General features: G+C 41.2%; 1 protein-coding gene across 10 annotated transcripts in view; it reads left to right on the top strand.

Moving 5' to 3' along the window:
- The window catches only part of MYO5A (myosin VA), a 240,985-nt gene that overhangs the window by 81,292 nt on the left and 145,285 nt on the right, over positions 1–14,408 (top strand). For all 10 annotated transcript variants that reach the window (XM_062205939.1, XM_062205938.1, XM_062205944.1 and 7 more), the window contains one exon: positions 9,385–9,495. In XM_062205939.1, the coding sequence (XP_062061923.1) occupies positions 9,385–9,495 (111 nt within the window). The remainder of the gene's footprint in view (positions 1–9,384; positions 9,496–14,408) is intronic.

Raw genomic sequence — 14,408 nt, 5'->3', positions numbered from 1 at the left:
ACATGAAACTTATAACTTGAATAAAATTAACAGGCTGATTCTTGCTGTTACCCTCTCACCTCACGTTTGACAGATCCACATTCTGCGGTCAAAGTCAGTTGGAATGCGGTAGGGTGGATGCCAGACTGGTTGGGGTAGCTTTGATACATTGTCTTAGATGAGACATTTGTAAATTTGACCTAGTGACATAGGCCAGTTTAATAGCTGCTTCCATTATGACCCCAAGAGGAGACAGCTGGTGGAAGGGAGGCAGAAACATTTCTTTGCTTCTGAGCAAGGAATTTGTGGTAGGGTTGGTGGTGGGGACTGAATCTTTGGGTAGTTTCCACTCTAAACACATGGATTATGAAGGGATGGAGATGAGGGGTTGTGTATGGAGGAGAGAAAAGGCTGTTTTATCCATCTCTGCTCCCTGTTTGCCTGTTCTGTCACACCAACACGTCCCACCCAACTCAACTGTCAAATGCTTTCTGCATCTTTCTCTATTTCTGGAAATTACAGACACTTTCAAGAGATCTTGGGTTTGACAAAACCAGTAATTCTTTAGTCTACCCTCTTGGAGCATATCTGAGGTCAAGAACATTCAAACAAAGTTTGTTGAGAAATGATTAGGGCACACCCTGTGTTAAGTGCTGAAGAAACAAAGATGAAAAAGATAGAGCCCTCCACCGAGGAACCTCATAGTCTCTGGATATGGGCACCCAAAGACCTCATTTAGCAGGGGTGGGGAACCTGTTTTCTGCCAAGGGCTATTTGGATATTTAAAATATCATTTGTGAGCCATACACAATTATCAACTTAAAAGTTAGCCTGCTACTACTGCTATTTATTGAAATTTGAGTCCCCACCTGTGGTTGCCTTGGCAGAGCCAGACCAAATGATTTTGTGGGCCCTACATGATCGGTGGGCTGCACATTCCCTGCCCCTGGCTTAGAGAGTTGAAGACTAGCAGGAGATTGTATGAGACAGTGGAAATATTGAGAATGGAGTTCATATGTTTAGTTGAAGTCAGGAAAGGCTTTTTAGAGGAGGTGGCATTTACACAAACATACAAATAGGATTCTGCTAGCTGAAGAGGAAAGTGATTGTGTTCTAGAGGAAGGCCATAGCTAAAGCAAAGACATGAAAGTGAAAAGCGTCATAAAATAGTTTGTGTAGGGAATAGCAGATCCATAGTTTGACATGACTGGAGACATCACTGGTAAGCAAAAATGGGGAGGAGGTTGAAAAATTCAAGTGTTGAAATTGTTCTGTTTCTCGGGGCCATCAAGGTAGGAGGTACCTTTCTCTGAAGGGAGGAGAGAACTTCCACTTTGACTATGACCCTGTCGGAATGAGATCGAAGTCGGTGAACCTTAAAGGCTTCCATAGCCTCCGCAACTCATGACTTGAGCCTAGGGAGGTTACTGACGCCATAAACAAGAGTGTTAAATTGTTAAATCAACATCAAGAGTCACTGTGTACTTATGTCCCATGTGGGATCTGTCCTTAATGGGTTGTCCAATGTGAAGTAATGATATAGCTAGTACTGAAACAGTATTTTTACACTTTGTGTTTATGTGTGGGTGCAAACTGATGAAATCTTTACTTAGTATATACTGAATTGATCTTCTGTATATAAAGATAATTGAAAATGAAAAAAAAAAACTTGGTGTTAAATTGGAAATTGCATAGAAAATTAATCAATTTTTTTAAAAAAATATCATGTAGGATCTCTGTCCTTAATGTGCTATACACTGTTATTTAATGCTATAACTAGTACTCCAACAGTATTTTTTCACTTTGTGTTGCTATGTGAGGGCAAAATGTTGAAATCTTTATATATACTAAACTGATTTTCTGTATATAAAGAGAATTGAAAATGAATCTTGATGTGAATGGAAGGAGAGAGCGAGTAGGAAAGGGGAGGGTTGCGGGTGGGAGGGAAGTTAGGGGGGGGAGTGGGGGAAGCCATTGCAATCCATAAGCTGTACTTTGGAAATTTATATTCATTAAATAAAAGATAAAAAAAATTAAAAATAAATTTAAAAAAAAGAAATTGTTCTATTTCTGAACCTAAGTAGTGGGTGCTTGGGAGTTCATTGTATCATTCTTTCATTTAACAAATATTTGTTATGTATACATGTATACTTCTGTATTTGCTTATACTTCTGTGTATGTCATATTTCATAGCAAATTTTAATAAATGAAATACTCAATTACTAGAAGTGATAATTTTCTAGATTTCCAAGTTTCTTTAATAACTTTTGTTTCCTTGATCTGAGAAGCCATTATAGGGGTTGGCATTGTAGTGTGGCAGGTTAAGCCACTGCCTGTAGCACTGGCATCCCATATGGGTACCAGTTCAAATCGCGGCTGCTTCACTTTATTTTCTTTCCTACTTTCCTTTTTTTTTTTTAAAAAAAAAAAAAAAAAGAAGAAGATTATTTATTTGATAGGCAGAGTTACAGATAGAGAGATGGAGAGATAGAGACAGAGATCTTCCATCTGCTGCTTCACTCCCCTGGATGGCCATCAAAGCCAGGGCTAAGCCAGATCGAAGCCAGGTGCCAGGAGCTTCTTCTAGGTCTCCCACGTGGGTGCAGAGGCCCAAGCACTTGGGCCATTTTCTACTGCTTTCCCAGGCCATGAGTAGGGAGCTGGATTGAAAGTGGAACATTCAGGACTCAAACTGGTGCCCAAATGGGTGGCTGTGATGTATGCAAAGGCTTAACCTACTACGCCACAGTGCCATCCTGGCTTGCTCACCTATGCTCCCTCTCTCTCTCTCTCTAGCTCTGCCTTTTAAATAAATTTTTAAAAAGCCCATTATGTATCTTCAGAGTAGAAGTTTCTGAATTTTTTACAACTAAAATTATGCCGTAAGAATTATGTGAATTGCTTAATAGCCACATGGATTATAGATATTATAGTCAGGTTTCAGAGGAGGGGATGATGATCATTCAGGATTTCTCATTTTAGTTTATATCAGAGGAACACCTAGTTTTTGTAAGGTGTTTGTTTAAATTATCACATGAAGCATTCATTTTTTGCAAGCATTCACAATAGGATATCAAAAATGAACCAAGGCAGATTCCAAATCACCAGGCTGCTTGTGGTTCTAAAAGGATTGCTAAGAAAGCTGTATACTTGTGCTGTATGAAAAGGGAATAATGTGCTCGTATGTGGAAATTTGGGGGAGAAGAGAGTTTTGTGCATGGGATTCTTTAAGTTTCGAGACTGGTCGGTTTCCTCTGTCAGTGAGGTGAGGTCAGTCTTGTTCCTGAAATGTCTGAGGCAACACAAACAGCTGCTTTAGGTGTCCACGCCTCAGCGTTCCTTGACTGGTAAAATGCAAGTTAGCAAAACTTACAGTGAGTCATCTGCATTCATCAAGAACGAACGTCTTCAGGGTTGTCATCGCAGTGGGACAGAAAGAGACTTCGAATCCCTCCATGTGCATGCAGCATGGGTGTAACCCCTGAGAAGGTGGAGGGCTGTGCTGGGCTGCCCAGTTCTGTTTGGTGCCCTGTTATGCTGTGTACCAGTGCAAGCTGGTCCCCTGAACCTGCCTTTCCAGTGCCCTCCCTTGACTGTCAGAATTACCTCATCTCTGCCAGGCGGGCCTCAGTGACGTGTTTTGTGGAAGGACAGATGGCTTTTATTTTCCTTGCAAACTATTATGCAACTTAAATTTGTACTAGCATTATTTTCTCAGATTGAAACTATTATAAAATATAACTCAGCTCCATTTTGTCCTTACTTTCATTTCAAATCAAATAGTTAATTTCAGTTGTCACAGATCTTTGGTATGGATTTTCACTTCATCTATTTTAAGCTTTTTTCTCACTTCTTCCTTTTGTGGTGTGTGTGTGTATGTGTTGCCTTTAATCACACAACCTCAAATCCCAAACCCTTGTGTTTCCTTCTCTTACCAGTTCCTACATCATTTTTTACTCTTTGCTTATTACCTCAGGAATCTTTCTTCTCCACGTCTCTGACTCATGTCCCATGTCAACCACGCTTTGTAGCCCTAAACTGCGGTATGGCTCCAGGGAAACTCCTGAGCTCAGCCTGTGGAATTTGCTTTGCTACCTTTTATCCCAGTTTTCTTATCTCTTTCCCTCCCCTCCCCTCCCTTTCCTTCCCTTCCCTCAGACTTAAACAAAATCAACATGTGCGACACACCAAATATGGGCAAGGAACTTGGCTAATCTTAGAAGGATTAAGAGATTGCTTTCAAAGAGTCTAATGTGAGGTAGATAAATCTATAAATAACTAAAATAAGATCTGAAATTTCTTAAATGATATGTTTGAGAACTTTCACCAGATAGAATATTGTGAGTGAAAAAGAAGGAATTAAGGGTGAGGTGTTGTGGTGCAGGGATTAAGCCACTGCCTATGACCCAGCAACCCATAATGGGCACCCGTTTGAGTTCTGGCTGCTCTACTTCCAATCTAGCTAACTACTAATGTGCCTAGGAAAGAAGCTGAGGATGGCTAAGTATTTGGGCCTCTGTACCCATGAGGGAGACCCAGATGGAGTTCTTGGCTCCTGGCATCTGCCTGGCCCACTCCTCACTCTTGCAGCCATATGAGGAGTGAACCACCAGGTAGAAGATCTCCCTCTTTGTCTCTCCCTCTCTCTCTGTCTATCTTTCTAATTCTACCTTTCAAATAAATAAACTTTTTTTTTTTTTTTAAGAAGGAATGGGGAACCTTACAAGAAAGTCTGATTCTTTAGCAGTGGTTGTGACAGAGCTGAGGTGCGGGATGGGATGGGGCTCCTTCTGTTGCCTTCTGAGGCTATCTAGTCTTACTCGCTTAGGCCATGTTTATCTTTTCCTAACCGCTCTGTTGTTGAAGGCTTACAGCAAATGGAGGGGCAAGTGTCTACTCCTCTTTCTGGTTTCTACCTGATCCTCATTGTAGTGTCCCATGTGGTCAATGGGCCTTGTCTTCGGAAGAAGGGGCATATGGGGCTGAGAATTCCGTGTTAGAGCAGCCAAGGTATATACTCTGAGGTTGACCCAATTCTGGGAGAGTTGTTTCTGCAGAGTCACAGATCCCATTTGTTAAGGTGGAAAAGAACTACACAAAGGCAATGGTAATAATAGGCTGGTTCCTGGCCTGTTTCTCCTTAGTTGCTTTCCCAAGAGATAGAGCTAAGAAAAGGGGAAGTTGGTTATCAGGGTGGTTTATGGTGTTTAAATAGCATGCCTCAGAAACTCTGAGGGCCTTAGCCTCAGCCTCTCTCTGCTTACCAGTTAAGTGTGGCTAACACCTTCCTTTCTTGAAATTTGGCCTTTGGCTAAGTACCTGCTCATTGTAAAATACTTGTGGAAGTCTGAGCTGGCACTTGCTATGATCACAAAAGCACTTCTTGTTGTATTTAAAGTCCTATGTTTAGGCACAGGTTGGTGATACTTCTACAGACTCACTTGGACACATTTTGCTTTTTTGAATTTTCATCAGTCAAGGTAGTAGGTCATTTCATAGCTCTGAATATTTGCAATTATCTATTTTTCCTGGAAGCAGTGAATACTTCCAGAGAAACTTACAAAAATATTGATTTTGTAAAGTGAGCTTCAGAGTAGGAGCAGTTGGTACATAGAAATGTGTATTGAATGAGTAATATTTTAATAATGTCTACAGATATTTCTCAGTTTATCGACTGTGTTCCTTGGGGGGGGAGGCATAAAACAAGTTTCCATAACATATTTGAGGTGTGACATTAGAAATAATTTCTTAGAGAAAACAACACTCAGTAGTAATCTCACTTTGTACTGATATATATTAGTTTATGCTTTTCACAAAGTTTCTATAACTTGAAATAGACTAGATGACAATTATTGTCATCCCAATTTTACAGTTGTCTGGAATCAAGACTAAGACCAGATTAGAAGCCTCAGGTTCAGATCCTCAGTCTAGTTCAGTACTCTCGGCTGCTGACTGTTCAGATGACGGAGAAAAATGAGAGTTGAGTGAGTTTTCTGCCATACTACTGATGCTCAATTTAAGGAGCTGACTTTTATTCTGAACTTCTTTCAACAAATACTTACCAAGTGCCAGCTGTGTATCAGGGATTGTACAGGGCTGAACAACACAGGCATGGGGTTTATGTTCTAGTGATGAAAGAGAGATAATAAATAAGTAAATAACAACAGAACAATAAGTACCTTCAGAAGCAGTAAGAGCTGTGAAGAAAATAAAATAGAAAACAGTGGTGGTAGCTGAGGGTGACTGTGGCTAGAAAAGAAAGGCTTGTCTGAAGAGATCTATATTTGAGCTAAAATCTAAATATTGTCAAAGAGGCAGGCATCGGGAGACCTGGGAGAAGTACACTGCAGGCAAAGGGGAAAGCACGGGCAAAGCTCTGGAGATAGGAAGGAGCCTGTGTTCCTAGAGAACTGAAACGAGGCCTCAGGGAATGTGACTCCAGCTTCGAGATAGGAAGGGGAGGAAAGGACAGATTCTGAAGGTCCTTGTAGACTCTGGGAAGGGATTTGGGCATCACTCCAGTGATAAAGTATCCTTTATTCTATACAACGATGGTGATATAAGATTATAGATTGCTTTTTAAATATCTTGCCTCTGGGGAGTACGAGGCCTTTAACCTCCCTCAACTTATCTGATAGTTCTGTTAACAATTACTTTGCAAAACTAAAAGTTGATAACCCAATGGCAGTCCCTGAACATTTTTTGTTTAATTCTGTCAGCTGTGACATGTGGTAGTTTGGAAACCACTGCACTGTATATCACAGCAGCCTCCTAACAGTACAATTTTCAAATCTTTGTGAGTGAAGACGTTAACATCCAGAACAGCAACATGCTGAAATGTTTTTCTTATAGGAGACATTTAGAATTCTGTTGAATCTCAGACCTTCCTCTACCTTCCTTCATCTGCTGTCTTTTTGCTCTCTTCCTCCCATCTTTGTCAGTTATTAGATCATATACATTTCTCTTTTTAAAGATTTATTTATTTGAAAGTCAGAGTTACAGGAGAGAGAGGGAGAAACAGATATTCCATCCTCTGGTTCACTCCCCAGATGGCTGCAATGGCCACAGCTGAACCAAACTGAAGCCAGGAACCAAAAACTTCCTCCAGGTCTCCCCATGTAGATAGCAGGTTCCAAGTGCTTGGGCCACCTTCTGCTGCTGTTTCCAGGCCATTAGCAGGGAGCTGGATTGAAAGTAGAACAGCCAGGGGCCAGTGCTGTGGCTCACTTGGCTAATCCTACACCTGCGGCGCTGGCATTCCATATGGGTGCTGGGTTCTGCTCCTGGCTGCTCCTCTTCCAGTCCAGCTCTCTGCTGTGGCCCGAGAGGGCAGTGGAGGATGGCCCAAGTGCATGGGTGCCTGCACCTGCGTGGGAGATCAGGAGGAAGCACCTGGCTCCTGGCTTCGGATTGGTGTAGCTCCGGCCATGGCGGCCATTTTGGGGGGTGAACCAATGACGAAAGGAAGACCTTTCTCTCTGTTTCTCTCTCTCTCACTGTCTAACTCTGCCTGTCAAAAAAAAAAAAAAAAAAAGAACAGCCAGAACACAAACTGATCCCACTACAGGATGCATTGTAGGTAGCAGCTTTACCCACTATACCACAACACTGGCCCCTTAAATTTCTCTTTTACTTGCTTTACAAGCTCCCCGAATTTCTTTGTGCCCAGTATTTACAATATCTGTCATATCACAGTTTGTTAGGAAGTAGCCTCCTGTGTAATATACTTAAATTTAAACATTCCTTATGCTCAAAGCTCCAAGTACATTAGCAACCTGGTCATTACTGAAAGTGACATCTAGCGGGGGAATTTATTTGAAATGAAGATGCAAGTAGGGTCCAGAGACTAGGCTCACTATGGCCCGTGTCAGCTGTGCTTAAGACTTCCATTTGGCAAAAGATTCTAGCATGACCATGCAGTCATCTGGTTTAAGTCCAGAGAGTATCTGGTTGAGGCTAAAGGTTTGCCACTTAGGAATCTCTGATACTTACCAGGCCCCTACCATAGTCTTGAGACTATGAAATCCAAGCATATTGCTGAGCAAACATGCCAACTTTACCATTTGCTACTCATCTTTATAAAATGATGAGGTAGAGGCAAACCTTTGGCTCAGCAGTCAAGATGCTGTTTGCAGTACCTGTGTCCCGTGTTGGAATGCCTGGTTTGAGTCCTGGCTCTACTTCCAATCCAGCTTCCAGCTAATACTCAACCTTGGTCACAGCAGTAATGGTAAATTGTTGAATCCCTGCCAGCCACCTGGGATTAGTTCCACAGGATCCTAACTTTGGCCTGGCCAAGCCCTGGCTGTTGCAGTCATTTGGGAGAGTGAATCAGCAGATGAAAGACGTCTCTCTCTCTCTCTCTCTCTCTCTCTCTCTCTCTCTCTCTCTTTCAAATATGGTGAAAATAAATAAGTTTAAGGTTTTTTTTTTTTTTTAAAGAATTAATTATAGGTGCCAGCATTGTAGCATAGTGGGTTAGGCTGCTACCTGCAATACCGGCATCCCATATGGGCACCAGTTCAAGTCCTGGCTGCTCCACTTTTGAGCCAGCTCTCTGCTAATGGCCTGGGTAAAGCAGAGGAGGATGGCCCAGGTACATGGGCCTCTGCCACCCAGGTGGGAGACCTGAATAAAGCTCCTAGCTCCTGGCTTCCTCTGGCCCAGCCCCTGCCATTGCGGCCATATGGGGAGTGAACCAGTGGATGGAAGATATCTCTCTCGATCTTGTTCTCTCTCTCTCTCTCTGTGTCTGTGTGTGTGCCTCCTTCTCTCTAATTCTGACTTTCAGATAAGTAAATAAATCTTGAAAAAGGATTAACTGTATTGTGAATTTTAAAAATAAGATAAAATGCTAAACAATATTTTTCAAATTTTTTTTTTTATTAGCAACAGAACTTTCTTCAAAGAAAATTCCAGATACCCAGTATATAACATAGCTGTGGGTCTAAGCCACAAGTCAACTCTTCTCTCTACCATAGTGGCTGCTGAGGGATATCTGAGATATCACCAAGGTTTTCAGGGCATCGGGTAAAAACCACAATAAAAAAATTCAAATTGTGAACCCTGCCATAAAAGATGGCTGTGCTGCAGAAACTAGCAGAGCCATCAAAGAATAGCTTCAAACATAGATTTCATATATATATTTTAACCTAAAAGTATGCTTTTAGTGGCATTTGCTATTTAAAGCATACTCACGTTTTAACTGTAGCTATTTTTTCATAACTCGGGTTTTATATAATTTGGGATGATGGTGTTCCTGGGGCTTAGAGTACTTTTTTCCTGCTAATTTAAAAAGTAGCTTTCATGTTGTCCAGTATTTCTTTTTTTTTTTTTTTGTAAATTAAAGTCATGATATATATCTTTGCAAAGTAGTTGACATATATATATTTTTTTGTCTTCTAGTTTGCCAGGGTTTGGATCCCTGATCCAGAGGAAGTTTGGAAGTCAGCAGAGCTGCTGAAAGATTACAAACCAGGAGACAAAGCCCTCCTGCTTCACCTCGAGGAAGGAAAGGTAAAAATTCCACCTTGATTTGCTGTCATTTGCTGAAAATAAAAATAATTCAAAAGTGTAAGTTACTGGGCTGACTTCCCCCAACTGGAAGGTAAATTTTGAACTCATCTAATATTTTTATTTATAAAAACAGCAAGCTTAAAATTTTGTCCTAATAGAGTTATCAGTGACACATATTAATGAGAATAGCAGTACTCTAAAAATCTATTAGTTGGCCTATGAATTTCCTATGATTATCAGACATAGATACACTTCTAATCCTTCTAAAAAGATGTGCCTGTTTAATTGTATTTTGTTTGGACTAGCTGTAAAATCATTTTGGATTAGCCAAGAAGACATGATGTAAGGTGCTGGTCTAGTCAGGATCAGATCTTTGTGGCTATGGGTAGGAAACACTGTGCTAGTGACCAGAAAAGCTTGACCCTAACTGTGTCCCTGTCCCAACACTTTGTCTTCACTCACTGTATAAGTGGGTCTTTCTGGGTTCTTCTCGTTTCAGTGTCTGCACTGCCTGTGTCAGGGCATGTCACACTCTTTCCACTGAAACCTTTGTGACAGTGATTTCCTTTAAAGAACATACAGTGTATCCCGGAAAACTAGATATAAATACATGAAAAGCTAAGAAATAAAGAAGAGTTCAACACCATGATTCTGAATTTGTCAAGTGATTAGCTTCCAAATGAGTAACACTATCTTTATTTTTTTTTTTTTAAGATTTATTTATTTATTTGAAAAGCAGAGTTACAGAGGCAGTGACAGAGGGAAAGAGGTCTTCCACCCGCTAGTTCACTTCTCAAGTGGCCGTGATAGCTGGAGCTGGGCTGATCCAAAGTCAGGAGCCAGGAGCTTCTTCCCGGTCTCCCAAGTGGGTGCAGGGACCTTAGGACTTGGGCGGTCTTTCCCTGCTTTCCCAGGCTATAGCAGAAAGTTGGATCAGAAGTGGAGCAGCTGGAACTCAAACCAGCGCCCAAAATGGGATGCTGGCTCTTCAGGCAGCGGCTTTACCCAGTATACCACAGTGCCAGTCCCATAAATAACACTGTTTTAACTGTTAACATATGTTGAGTGCAACATACCAGGCAAAGTTCTAAGTGATTTATATGTTACAACTCATTTAATCCTCACAGCAACACTTTCAGGTGGGGATGTTGTTCCCATTTTACAGATGAGGAAAGTGAGGCTCAATGAGTTTAAGTGACTTACTCAGAGTTATACAGGTATTAAAGACTGAAGCTATTATTTGAAGCCAGAAATTTGTCTTTATGGTCTGTACTCATAACCACTCCACTATACTACAGTAATGATAAGCTCTTTAGGATCCCAGCTGGGGAAAATACTATGGACTACTTGCTCTGTCAGGGAAGGCTTCAAGGAGGAGGGTGGCTTTTGGTTGGATCTTAAAATCAAGAAGAAATTTGGACTGACAAAGACAAAGGGGTAGACCCTGCAAGGATTGGGATATGTCATGGAGATAGTGAATATATAACAAGATGACTGGATTAGAGATATAGAAAGACGTTTGTTCCAATTCAACAGATACACTTAAAGGTACTTGCACTGTACCAGGCTAAACGATGGCAAAAGATATGATCTTATGATCTTTGACATCGATGTCAGGTAAGACATATAGATGGTACAGAATGTAATAAAAATGTAAATTAGAAATAAAGGTGGAGCAGAGGAATGAGTTGTCAGGGGCTGGTGAAGGTGAGAAGTCCAGGAGGTACTGTCTGAACAATGAGCAGACACGGGTGGTGCAATTCAGACCTAGAAAAGCACATTCCAAGGCCAGGAGTGCACAGTCCTGTGTGCTTGGGTAACTACACATGTTCACTGTGCTGTTGCCCAGCACTCTGGGGAGTGACTATGGTGGTTTTAAAAAGCGGAATGTTGTCATGTTTGTGCTTTAGAGAGGACTCCTTGGTGATAACCTGGAGAGCAAAGCTGAGAGGAGACAATTAGAAATAAGGCAGGGAAGAATTGGGCCAGATCAGGAGGGCCTTGGATGCCAAACTCAGAAATTAATTTACTCGCATTTGTTGTCATCTCCTGTGTTTATATACAGTGTTAGGCCCTGTGGGCTGTATTTTCTCATGTTAATTTTCTTTCTTTTTTTTGAATTTTTTCCCCAGAAACCTTTTATTTAAAGAATACAAACTTCATGCATTTCATAATTACAGTTTTAGGAATATAGTAATTCTTCCCACCCACACACCTACCCCTCTTCCTCCTCTCTCTCCTATTCCCATTCTTATTTTTTACTAAAATCTGTTTCAATTACCTTTTACACATATGATTAACTCTGTACTAATTTTCTCAGCAACCTTATGTGTTAGTAGGGGATAATTATCACTATTTTCCAGTATGGAAGCCAGGGCTCAGAGACACTGAGTCATTTTGCCTGAGATCACCCAAACAGAAAGTAGTTTTTAGAGTTCAAAGTAGGATTTGAATGTAAGATTTTTTAAAGCAATTTTGTGTTATTTATTTTATTTTATTTGAGAGACAGAACTCCCATCTGCTAGTATACTCCTAACATGCTCCAGTGGTTGGAGATGAAGCTGGGAGCCAGGAGCTCACTTGGGGTTTTCCTTGTGGGTGGCAGAAACCCAGTTACTTGAGGCATTACCACTTCCTCCCAGGGTGTGCATTGGCAAGAGGCTGGAGTCAGGAATGGGTGCCAGATAGTGAACCCAGGTACCCCAGTATTGGCTATGGGCATCTTAACCACTAGATTAAATGCCCACACCCTGAACATAGAATTTTTGACCCTAAAGCAAGTGCTTACTCTGTCTGACCACAGATTTTTCTGGATAGTTTAAAAAGTGAGTGGATATACATATGACAGCTACGCTTACTTTTTAGCTCTTTTTTTTAAAAAGAGATTTATTTATTTATTTGAAAGAGAGAGAGCAAGTGAGAGAGGGAGGGAGGGAGGGAGGGAGGAAGAGAGAGAGAGAGAGAGAGAGAAATCTTCTATTTGCTGATTCACTCCCTAAAAGGCCACAACGGCCGGAGCTGGACTGATCTTAAACCAGGGGCCAGGAGCTTCTTCCAGGTCTCCCATATGGGTGTAGAGGCCCAAGGACTTGGGCCGTCTTCTACTGCTTTCCCAGGCACGTTAGCAGGGAGCTGGATCAGAAGTGGAACAGCCGGGACTTGAACTTGAACTGGGATGCTGATGCTGCAGGCAGTGGCTTTACCTGCTGTGCCACAGTGCCAGCCCAGAGCACTTTATTTTAAGATTGTTTTTGGTTTACTGTAGAGTTGTGAAGGTAATAATATTCCCATCTCTGTGCTTCCCCTAATTCTAGTGCCTTATTTAACAGTATAAAATAATCAAAATTAGGTCATTAATATTGGTGTAAGAATATTACTGAACTGTAGACTTTATTTGTATTTCATTTGTTTTTCTACTGCCCTGTTTTGTTTCCATCCCAGGTCATTGCAGTTTAATTGTAGTGTCTGTTTAATGTCCTCCAATTTGTGATAGTCCTCAGTCTTTGTCTTTTATAACCTTGTCTCTTTTGAAGAGATGTTTTGGAGAATTTCTCTTCTTGATGTTTTCTCATAATTAAAGATACTGCACTTTAGGAGAGAGCTCCCTAGATGATATGACCCTCTCAATGTGTCACATCAAAGAATCTTTGATATCAGTATGTCTTGTTACTGTATGCCATGCCATCTACTGTAAGGTTACTATTTTTTCCTTTGTAATGAATGAATATCCCTGTTTTAGGGAGATGCCTTGAAGCCAAATGATATATCTTATTTTGCCTTGAGCTTTGCCCACTAAGTGTTCATTACTAGGTCTTGCCTCCAGTAGGTAGCACTATGATGTTCAAAGGGTGAATCTCTAATTCCTTCTTCCTTCTCCATTTATTAATTGGAATTTATCTCTATGTCTTTCTCCCCCTCCCCATTGGATTCAGTTAGTATGTCATTATGGGGTCACAGGCATTTATTTTATTCTTAATAACTCATTTTATCACTCAGATTGTTCCAGCCTTGGCCATTGAGAGCCCTCTTAGATTGGTTCCTTTGCCTTTTTTTTTTTTTTTTTTTTTTTTTTGACAGAGTGCATAGTGAGAGAGAGGGGGACAGAGAGAAAGGTCTTCCATTTTGCCGTTGGTTCACCCTCCAATGGCTGCTGCGGCCGACGCATTGCGCTGATCCGAAGCCAGGAGCCAGGTGCTTCTCCTGGTCTCCCACGCGGGTGCAGAGCCCAGGGACTTGGGCCATCCTCCACTGCCTTCCCGGGCAATAGCAGAGAGCTGGCCTGGAAGAGGGGCAACCGGGATAGAATCCGGCGCCCCAACCGGGACTAGAACCCGGTGTGCTGGTGCCGCAAAGCAGAGGATTAGCCTGTTAAGCCACGGTGCCAGCCTCCTTTGCCTTTTTGACATACTTTTATCTTTTTTTTTTTTTTTTAAGCACTTCCTTACTTTCAGTTATCATATGACACTTTAGGCTTATCTTATATTTTTCCTTCCCTAACCCTGCCATCTTATAGGAAGGTACTGTTTAGCAACCAAGATTTGGGTACTAGATATGCTCATTGCTATTGTTCTTACTATTGGGTTGGCATTGCCTATAGGCTCTCTCAGCCTACAGAGCTATGAAATACACATACACATGAGTATACAGATGCTAATATGAATGCATATGTAATTGTGTGTGTGTGTGTATTTTAACTACTAGTTCATCATGACTCTTTTTTCTCCACACCAACAGCACATGGTTCATTCTACTATTATCCCTTTCTTAATTGTAACTTCACTCTTTGGCTTTTGTTATCTACAGTCTACTTACTTATTTGTTACACTTGAGAAATTATTTCAGAATTACTAATCGTACTCCTATAAAAATAGATTTACGAACCAGAGTCTCGGTGTCTATGTTTAATTGTATTC

This window comes from Lepus europaeus, chromosome 11, assembly GCF_033115175.1.
Source record: "Lepus europaeus isolate LE1 chromosome 11, mLepTim1.pri, whole genome shotgun sequence".
In the NCBI taxonomy this organism is placed as follows: domain Eukaryota; kingdom Metazoa; phylum Chordata; class Mammalia; order Lagomorpha; family Leporidae; genus Lepus; species Lepus europaeus.
This window is presented reverse-complemented; position numbering and strand designations above follow the sequence as displayed.